We start from the raw sequence: 10,723 nt of genomic DNA, 5'->3' as shown, positions 1-10,723 counted from the left end.
ACTTACTCAGACAGGCATTTAATGCACGGCTGGGGTCATTCTAAGGAAACAGCCTTATGCTGCTAAAGCCATGTGAGAGTTTGGTCTAGTTCAGGGGTTTGGACAGAGTTGTTATGTGCTGAGAGTTATGCAGTTCTCAGGAGCATGAGGTTTGGGGGATAATGGAGATACTCATATCCTAATTGTAGTGTCAGTTTCACAGGTGTGTGTGTGTGTGTGTGTGTGTGTGTGTGTGTGTGTGTGTGTCAAAACTCATCAAGTTGTACCTTATTAATATGTGCAGCTTACAGTATGTAAGTTGTACCTCAACAAAGCTGATTTTAAAAATAAAAAAGGTACCAGAGGCAATTTCATTTTAAGCAGTTTGCAAAACACAAAAGACATCCAGAAGCCTGTCAGCACCCAAAGTGGTACTTATTTTAAATGTTCTTTTCAAGAACAGAGTGGAAAGTGGAAGGAGTTGAATTAGGATTTACCAGAAGTGATGTTTGGCAATAAAAGTTAAAAAGAATGTTTCTTTACATTGCACTCTAATTGTTTTATCCTTTGACTTCTCTACTCTTTAAAAATTAATTTTTTGAGATAAAGATCTCACTCTATCACCCAGGTTTGAGTGCAGTGGCACAATCTCGGCTCAGTGCAACCTCCGCCTTCAGGGTTCAAGAAATTCTTGTGCCTCAGCCTTCCGAGTAACTGGAACCACAGGTTCGTGCCACCACACTCAGCTAATTTTTTGTATTTTAGTAGAGACGGGGTTTCACCATGTTGCCCAAGCTGGTCTCAAACTCCAGAACTCAATCTGACTGCCCCAGCCTCCCAAAGTTCTGGGATTACAGGCATGAGCCACCATGCCAGGCTTTATTTCTTAAAGCAGTTTTAGATTCACAGAAAAATTAAACTGAAAGTACAGGGTTCTCATATACCTGTTCTCCCCTCCAACACCACAGTTTCCCCTATTATTAACATCCCTCATTAGTCAACAATTGAATCAATATTGAGACTTTTTTTTTTTTTTTTTGAGATGGGATCTCACTCTGTCACCCAGACTGGAGTGCAGTGGTACAATCTCAACTAACTGCAACCTCAACTTCCAGGGGCTCACATGGTCCCTCCCAAATAGCTGGGATGACAGACTGCATGCCACTACATCCCACTAATTTTTGTATTTTTAGTAGAGACAGAGTTTCACCATGTTGGTCAGGCTGGTATCGAATTCCTAGACTCAAGCAATCCTCTTGCCTCGACCTCCCAAAGTGCTGGGTTTATAGGTGTGAGCCACTGCACCCAACCAGAATTTAGTAAATTTTCAAGAGGAACATATAATATATAACATTTTACAAAGTGAAAGTTTTAATAAGAATTATCTGAATACACTGACATATATATACTTTAACTAATTATACTGTGGGAAGCTCACTCTTCAGTGTGCTCTGAGAAAACTCAAGAAACACCATCCACTGGAGAGAGTGCCCTGAAGTGTAGGCATCTATGCCCAAAAGGGAAATCACCCTTAAAAATAACCCCAAAGCATACAACTCACAGTCCTTTTGTTTTGAATGATGTGCCTTCCATAACAAAAGTATCTCTCCCCAGGTGGTTGAAGAACAAGAAGAAACATGAAGACATGGAGCAGGGAAATTACACCAGGGTGAAGGAATTTCTTTTTCAAGGACTGACCCAGTCCCAAGAGCTGAGCTTGGTCTTATTTCTTTTCTTATTTTTGGTGTACTCAGCAACTGTGCTGGGAAACCTCCTCATCATGGTCATGGTGACCTGTGAGTCTCGCCTTCACACCCCCATGTACTTCCTGCTCCGCAATCTCTCCGTGTTGGACATCTGCTTCTCCTCCGTCACTGCTCCCAAGGTGCTAGCAGACCTTCTTTCAAGGAGAAAGACCATCTCCTTCAATGGTTGCATGACACAGATGTTCTTCTTTCACCTCCTCGGTGGGACTGACATTTTTTCTCTCTCTGTGATGGCATTTGATAGATACATGGCCATCTCCAAGCCCTTGCACTATGTGACCATCATGAGTAAGGGGCGATGCACAGGCCTCATCATGGCTTCCTGGGTGGGGGGCTTTGTCCACTCCATTGTGCAGGTCTCTCTGTTGCTCCCACTCCCCTTCTGTGGACCTAATATGGTTGATGGTTTCTACTGTGATGTCCCCCAGGTCCTCAAACTTGCCTGCACCAACACCTTTGCTCTTGAGGTCTTAATGATTTCCAATAATGGCTTGATCTCTACTCTGTGGTTCATCTTTCTCCTCATGTCTTACACGGTCATCTTGATGATGCTTAGGTCCCACAGTGGGGAGGGCAGGAGGAAAGCCATCTCCACCTGCACCTCCCACATCACTGTGGTGACCCTGCATTTCGTGCCCTGCATCTACGTCTACGCCCGGCCCTTCACTGTCCTCCCCATGGACAGGGCAGTCTCCATCACCTTCACCGTCATTATCCCTGTCCTGAACCCCATGATCTACACCCTGAGGAACCAGGAGATGACGTCAGCCATGAGAAGACTGAAGAAAAGGCTTGGACCTTCTGGAAAGGGAGAGATACTATGAAGTCCAGAATGGAAAATGAGAACTGAAAAACATTTTTCTCCTAACACAATAGAAGGCTCCAATCGATAGACCATCTGGAGGCCAAAGTTTCGTCTTTGTCCTACAGTGGAGTCCTCTGATAAAGCTTTCCATGGTCACTTTAGGGTTTTCTCACAGTGAGGTTGTTGGCCACTTAGAGTTTCAGATCTCTACATTGTCAGCTCCTAAAGAAACTCTAAAGCTTCTATCACCCAAACACCTCATTTTACAGGTGAGGAAATGGAGCCTGTGAGGAAATTATTTCTCCATTCTTGAGCTATGGCTGTGCCATGTGTTGCCCAGACAATAATTAGTAAAATCACTTCCAGGGACCAGGAGTCAAGGCTATAAAATCCAGCAACCTCTCCCTATGAAAAAAAGTTGGTTTTCCATTGCTAATCTTAAATGATTCAAGCTCCGTTTTTCTAAGGAAGCCTCTGGATTCCACTTGCCAAAGCTGAGAATTTTCATGTTTTATCAAAGATTGCCCAGCACAGTGGCTCATGCCTATAATCCCAGCACTTTGGGAGTCTATCGCAGGAGGATCACTTGAGTTCAGGAGTTTGAGACCTGCCTGGGCAACATAGTGAGACACAACGTCTCTATCAAAAAAAAAAAGTGTCTTAAATTAGACAGGCGTGGTGGCTGTGCCTGTAGTCCCAGCTACTTGAGACACTGAGGTGGGAGAATAGCTTGAGATTAGGAGGTAAAGGCTGCAGTGAGCCCAGATCATGACGCTGCACCACTGTTGCCTGGGTGACAGAGCAAGACCCAGTCTCAAAAAAAAAAAATCTAGCTAATTAATGGCAGATGCATAGCTAGATCTGTGATATCTGACCTTCATTTAAGTGCATGTTTACTGCTGCTGCCTCAGGCAGGGTTTGATACAGTCTGAAACAAGCTCATTTATAAAAATGTCTCCTCTATTGTAGTGTCATGACAGGCACTTGGTCGTCCTTTTCACCTGACCAAATAGTACATATTGCAAAGGTTCAGATCCCTCTAAGATTTTCAATGTCATTTTACAGTCATTAATTCCTAGCCAGCCTTCCAGGGAGGAAGAAACCCTATCCTGCCTGCATCTCTAGAATATGTCTAATTCAACTGGGCGTGGTGGCTCCTGCCTGTAACACTTTGGAAGGCCGAGGCGGGCGGATCACCTGAGGTCAGGAGTTCAAGACCAACCTGGCCAACATGGTGAAACCCCGTCACTATTAAAAAATACAAAAATTGCCAGGCGCGGTGGCTCAAGCCTGTAATCCCAGCACTTTGGGAGGCCGAGGCGGGTGGATCACGAGGTCAAGAGATCGAGAAACCCCGTCTCTACTAAAAAAAATACAAAAAATTAGCTGGGCATGGTGGCGCGTGCCTGTAATCCCAGCTACTCAGGAGGCTGAGGCAGGAGAATTGCCTGAACCCAGGAGGCGGAGGTTGCGGTGAGCCGAGATCGCGCCATTGCACTCTAGCCTGGGTAACATGAGTGAAACTCCATCTCAAAAAAAAAAAAAAAAAGAAAATTTGCCTTAAAGCATGGCCTGTCCCAACCAGGCTTAACACTGCCCACTGTGTCTCTGGTAGTGCTGGCCTGAAATTCCTGCTCTTGAAAGATTTAATAAATTACACACAGTTCACAGAGGCCATGCTACATACAATGCCACAACTTACAAATCATATAGTTCCGGAAAATCATAGCAACCTGAGCAAACATGGTGGACGCAAAAGTTTGAGAGGTGGGGGCGTGTCTAAGTCTGTTTGGGGTAATGCCTCTCAAGGGGTTAATTTAACACGGTCTAGGTGACTTACGGAAGGCCCCAGGAGTTATCCAGAGTAAGGAGATGTAGAACAGAAAAGCTTCAGTGGATGGTCCTGAGAGAAACAAATTTAAGCCCAGAGGGTCAAAGGTAGCCTGAGGGACCCAATTACAGCATGGAATGCTTCAGCACAGTGGCCTAGTCAAAGCAAGGTAGACACTGCTGACAAAGTTCACGCTTGCTAATGTGTGATCCTGGACACACGGGTGCCTTACTGAAGTTAGACTATCTCTTTATTTTTTATTTTATTATTATTATTATATTATTAATTTGAGGCAGGGTCTTGCTCTGTCACCCAGGCTGGAGTACAGTGGCACCATCACAGCTCGCTGCAACCTCTACCTCCTGGACTCAAACGATCCTCCCACCTCAGTCTCCCAAGTAGCTGGGACTACAGGCATACTCTCACCACAGCTAATTTTGGTATGGTTTTTGTAAAGATGGTGTTTCACCACATTGCCCAGGCTGGTCTGAAGCAAGCCGCCTCCCAAAGTGCTGGGATTACAGGCATGAGCCACCACACCTGGCCAAAAAAGTACCTTTTAAGAATCTGTATTTCCAGGACTGTGCATGATGGCTCACACCTGTAATCCCAGCACTTTGGGAGGCCCAGGCGGGTGGATCACTCGAAGTCAGCAGTTCAATACCAACCTGGCCAACATGTGAAACCCCATCTCTACTAAAAATACAAAAATTAGCCGGGCATGGTGGCAGGCGCCTGTAGTCTCAACTACTCAGGAGGCTGAGGCATGAGAATCGCTTGAGCCCAGGAGGCAGAGTTTGCAGTGAACCAATGATTGCCCCACTGCACTCCAGCCTGGGTGACAAAGTGAGACTCCATCTCAGAAAAAAAAGGTTGACAAAGAAAGAAAAAATCTGCATTCGCTTATTTTGACTGCTTTATTTCTGCCTAAAATTAAACTATTCATTACACATCTGACATCATTCTTGAATTTTGTATCTAATTACCCACTGAAAAAACTCCAGGTGCCATTCAGACTTCCTTTTGTACCACAGTACAGAAGCATGTTCAGCTATATCCAGTATGTTCCTTATATTATCAACAGCAGCAAGTATTTTCTTTCTTGTCAATGATTTTTATTGTTAAAAAGTCATGCATTTCAGAATGGATGCGGTGGCTCATGCCTGTAATCCCAGCACTTTGGGAAGCTGAGGCGGGCTGATCACCCAGGAGTTTGACACCAGCCTGGGCAATACAGTGAGACCTCATCTCAAAAAAATAGTCATGCTTTTCATAAAAATTAAACTTACTTTTCTCATACTTTTTGCTGAGTTTATTTTAACATTTAGGCTTTACTTTTCAGAGACAATGAGAATTCACAAATGACTATTCAGTTTCATACACATATTAGATATATATATCTCTAATATGTGTTATACAACATATGTGTCCTGTGTATGCATGTATGTTTACATATATACTACTTAATATAAGAAAAATATATAATATGTATTTAATTCTAAAATACAAGCACACAGACGTACACTTTTTACTTTGGCACTATCCCAGGACACACACACACACTCTGTGTTTCCTAAGACTATGGTAGTTTTTTGTTTTGTTTTGTTTTTTCTTTGAGACTGTTGCCCAGGCTGGAGTGCAATGGCCAATCTCGGCTCACTGCAATCTCCGCCTCCTGGGTTGAAGCGATTATCCCACCTCAGCCTCCTGAGTAGCTGGGATTGCAGGCACCCACCACCACACACAGCTAATTTTTGTATTTTTAGTAGAGACAGGGTTTTGCCATGTTGGCCAGGCTGGTCTCAAACTCCTGACCACAGGTGATCCGCCTGCCTCGGCCTCCCAAAGCGCTGGGATTACAGGTGTGAGCCACTGCGCCCACCTAAGACTATGGTACTTTGGAAATAAGTAGTATACATAAAAATCTACTTCCCATAAAAAACGTGTTCCTCAGCCAGGTGCAGTGGCTCAGGCCTGTAATCCCAGCACTTTGGGAGGCCCAGGTGGTCAGATCACGAAGTGAGAAGATAGAGACCATCCTGGCCAACATGTGAAACGGGTTCATCCCTACTAAAAATACAAAAATTAGCCAGGCATGGTGGCACATGCCTGTAGTCCCAGCTACCTAGGAGGCTGAGGCAGGAGAATTGCTTGAACCCGGAAATCAGAGGTTGCAGTGAGCGCAGCCCTGCACACCAGCCTGGCAAAAGAGCAAGACTCCCTCTAAAAAACAAAAGCAAAAAGCAAACAAACAAAAAAGTGTTTCTTCTTCAAGGTAATAAGAATTGATAAAATTGCGATTGTTATCAAGCAGTTGTTGCTTGATAAAAAAAAAAGTTTAATTTGCATATTCTAATACAGGGTCATTTAAATTTTTGCTAAATTGTTCGACATCTCTCACATTGGGAAGATGAATTTCTAGAGAGCCTTCTCTGGATTTTATCAGAAGCAGTGTCTAGGGAATAAAATGTTTTTGTAATGTTTCCTCACCACTAGAGGGGGCTATTTATTTTCGGACATTCCCCTGCAAAGTGTGCTGTGTTTGAAAATCTTCAAAGACCACCAGGCGAGGTGGCTCTCACCTGCAATCCCAGCACTTTGGGAGGCCAAGGCAGGCGGATCATGTTATCGGGAGATCGAGACCATCTTGGCTAACACAGTGAAACCCCGTCTCCACTAAAAATAGAAAAAATTAACTGGGCATGGTGGTGTGTGCACTTGTAATTCCAGCTACTCAGGAGGCTGAGGAAGGAGAATTGCTTGAACCCAAGAGGTGGAGGTTGCAGTAAGCCAAGATTGTGCCACTGCATTCCAGCCTGGGCAACAGAGCAAATCTCTGCCAAAAAAAAAAAAAAAAAAAAAAAAAAAAAAAAAAAAAAAAAAAAAAAAAAGAGGAAGGAAAATCTTCAAAGACAAACTTCAGGAAAGGCTGATCTGATCTGTTTTTCTTTGAAGGATAAATAATCAATTACAGCCAGATGCAGTGACTCACGCCTGTAATCCGAGCACTTTGGGAGGCTGAGGCAGGTAGATCACGAGGTCAGGGGTTCAAGAGCAGCCTGACCAACATGGTGAAACCCTGTCTCTACTTAAAAATATAAAAATTAGTCGGGCCTGGTGGTGCACACCTGTAATGCCAGCTACTTGAGAGGCTGGGGCATGAGAATTGCTTTAACCCAGGAGGTGGAGGTTGCGGTGAGCTGAGAGGGCATGCCATTGCACTCCAGCCTGGGCGACAGAGCGAGACTCTGTCTCAAAAAAAAAAAAAAATCATTTACAAAAGAGGTTAAATTAAATTTACTTCACCAGAAGACCAAATTTTTAAATATTAAAAAGGTCCTTTTCCCAGAAGCACATTTAATTTGATATTCATGAACCATGTGCCAGTTACAGATTGGGAACCAGACTGGGCACAGTGGCTCACTCCTTTAATCCCAGCACTTTGGGAGGCCGAGGTGGGAGGATCACCTGAGGTCGGGAGTTCAAGACCAGCCTGACCAACATGGAGAAACCCCATCTCTACTAAAAATACAAAAAAAATTATCTGGGTGTGGTGGCGCATGCCTATAATCCCAGCAACTTGGGAGGTTGAGGCCAGAGAATCACTTGAACTGGGGAGGCGAAGGTGCGGTGAGCCAAGATTGTACCATTGCACTCCAGCCTGGGCAACGAGAGCGAAACTCCATCTCAAAAAAAACAGACTGGGAACGGGCTGGGTACTGACAAATTCTGTCCTTGACCAAACTGCAGTCAGGCTTCTCTGAGCCCTCTTCTCCACTAGGCCTAGACTTCGTTCGGCCTCAGTCCCAGCCTCAGCCTACAGATAGTCCAATTTTATTAAGTATTCTGCTAACAATGTATCAAAAATTCCTCCAACCCTTGATATCTGATCACCCTGGTCCAACCTCAGCAAGAATCCTGTGAATTCAGGGTAGCCAGAATCCCTTTGCCCTTGATGTCTCCTGTTAGTAACCATCCACTGACCCCACCCCACCCCAATCCTGCTCTACCACATTCGAAGTTGAGCCCAATCTGTCTCTTCTATTGTGATAATTTTTTTTTTTTAAGAATACCTGAGAGTAGGAGAAGGAAATATGTAAAAATAAATAACAAAGCAAATGTGGTGGCTCCTGGCTGTAATCCCAGCACTTTCAGAAGTTGAGGCAGAAGTACTGCCTGAGCCCAGAAGTTTGAGACCACGGTGGGCAACCTAGTGAGACCCTGTCTCTGTAAAAATTTTTTTAAAAGTTAGGCCAGGTGCGGTGGCTCACGTCTGTAATCCCAGCACTTTGGGATGCAGGAGGTAGGGAGTTCGAGACCAGCCTGGCCAACATGGTGAAACCCCACCTCTACTAAAAATACAAAATTTAGCCAGGCATGGTGGCTGGTGCCCGTAATCCCAGCTACTCAGGACGGTGAAGCAGGAGAATTGTTTTAACCTGGGAGGCGGAGGTTATAGTGAGCTGAGATCACATCACTGCACTCCAGCCTGGACAACAGAGCAAGACTCCATCTCAAAAAAAAAAAAAAAATTAAAAAATTAACTGGGCAGAGGAATGTGCCCCTGTAGTCCCAGCTGCTCGGGAAGCTAAGGCAGGAGGATGGCTTGAGCCCAGGAGTTTGAGTTCGCAGTAGGCCATGATTGCATCACTGTAGTCCAGCCTGGGTGGCAGAGCAAGACCCTGTCTCTAAAATAATATAAATAATAAATAGCAAGGTGCTCTGACCTCATTCAACTTGCCTTCACACCACAAAACTGAATGGGCCTGGAAGGAAGGGGTGAGCAGCCCCACTGAGGCTGCAGCTGAAGTCAGGAAAGCATTGCAGAAGAAATTGTACCCAAACTGTTGAGAACATGGAGCAGTTAGGTTTTTTTTGTTTTGTTCTGAGACAGAGTCTTACTCTGTTGCTGATGCTGGAGGGCGGTGGTGCTATCTCAGTTCACTGCAGCCTGTACCTCCCAGGTTCAAGCAATTCTTCTGCCTCAGGATCCCGAGTAGTTGGGATTACAGGAGCACGCCACCAAGCCCTGCTAATTTTTTGTATTTTCAGTAGAGACGGGATTTCACCATGTTAGCCACGATGGTCTCGATCTCCTGACCTCGTGATCTGCTGCGTCCTGCCGGTTTTAAAGATAATAATGAGGGTAGGGCAGAAGACACCAGAAAGACGCCAAGGGCTGCGGCACCAGGGAAGGGAGGAAATGGAGCAAAAGACAGGCTGGAGAGGGGGATGAAATCTCAGAGGGCTCTCATGGGTGAGGAGGTGGGACATGACATTTACACTTTAGAGAAGTCACTCTGGTTGCTGTGTGAAGCATTACTGGAGTGTGCAAGACTGGAGACAGGGACAGCCTTGGTATTCCGAACAGAGATGAAAGAAACCTGAATTAATAGCAAAGTGGAGAAGTGGATGGGTGTGTAACCGCCCAATGCGTTCACCTTACCCACTGCCTAGACAGAGCCGATTTCTCATGACAGGGGAATAGCAATAGAGAAAGAGTCATTCACGCAAAGCCGGCTGAGTGGGAGCCCAGAGTGCTATTACCCAAATCAGTCTCCCTGAACACTAGGGGGTCAAAGTTTTTAAAGACAATTTGGTGTCTTTAAAGGAGGGAGGGGCAGTGATTTGGGGAGTGCTGGTTGGTTGGATCCGAGGTGAAATTATGGTGCATCCCTGTCTTCTTTCGCTGAGTCAGTTCCTGGGTGGGGGACACAAGATCAGTTGGGCCAGTTTCTCAATTCATCAAGGATAGAGTCTGCAAAACATCTCAAGCACTGATCTTAGGAGCACTTTAGGGAGGGTCAGAATCTTACAGCCTCCAGCTACTTGACTCCTAAACCATTTATTTATTTATGTATTTTGAGATGGAGTCTCACTCTGTCGTGCAGGCTGGAGTGCAGTGGCACAATCTCGGCTCACTGCAACCTCCACCTCCAGGTTCAAGTGATTCTCCTGCCTCAGCCTCCCGAGTAGCTGGGACTACAGGCATGCCACTATGCCCAACTAATTTTTGTATTTTTAGTAGGCGGGGTTTCACTATGCTGGCCAGGCTGGTCTCAAACTCCTGACCTCGTGATCCGCCTACTTGGGCTTCCCAAAGTGCTGGGATTATAGGCGTGAGCCACCACACCCAGCCTAAACCCTAATTTCTAATCTTGTGGCTAATGTTAGTAGTCTAGTCTCCAGACAAGAAGGGACTTTGTTCTGGGAAAGGGCCGTTACTGTCTTTTTTTAAACTATAAACTAAGTTCCTCCTAAAGTTTTTTCAGGCTGCGCCCAGAAGTGAACAAGGACAGCTTGGAGGTTAGAGGCAAGATGGAGTTGTTTAAGGTGGACCTC

At 45.2% G+C, this 10,723-nt stretch overlaps 1 protein-coding gene across 1 annotated transcript; it reads left to right on the top strand.

The window, feature by feature from the left end:
- Window positions 1-1,624: 1,624 nt before the first annotated feature.
- Window positions 1,625-2,569, top strand: LOC108282945 (olfactory receptor 4D11-like). The gene has a single exon (XM_017498994.2). It carries the CDS (start codon window positions 1,625-1,627, stop codon window positions 2,567-2,569), a length of 945 nt encoding a protein of 314 aa, XP_017354483.1.
- Window positions 2,570-10,723: the final 8,154 nt, after the last annotated feature.

The sequence above is a fragment of the Cebus imitator genome, unplaced genomic scaffold, assembly GCF_001604975.1.
Source record: "Cebus imitator isolate Cc_AM_T3 unplaced genomic scaffold, Cebus_imitator-1.0 Scaffold253, whole genome shotgun sequence".
NCBI lineage: Eukaryota > Metazoa > Chordata > Mammalia > Primates > Cebidae > Cebus > Cebus imitator.
The sequence above is the reverse complement of the archived record's forward strand: the minus strand, read 5'-3'. Positions and strand labels throughout refer to the sequence as shown.

Excerpts from the sequence above, each read along its gene's own strand:
- LOC108282945 (XM_017498994.2), top strand. The coding sequence starts at position 1,625 with ATGGAGCAGGGAAATTACACCAGGGTGAAGGAATTTCTTTTTCAAGGA.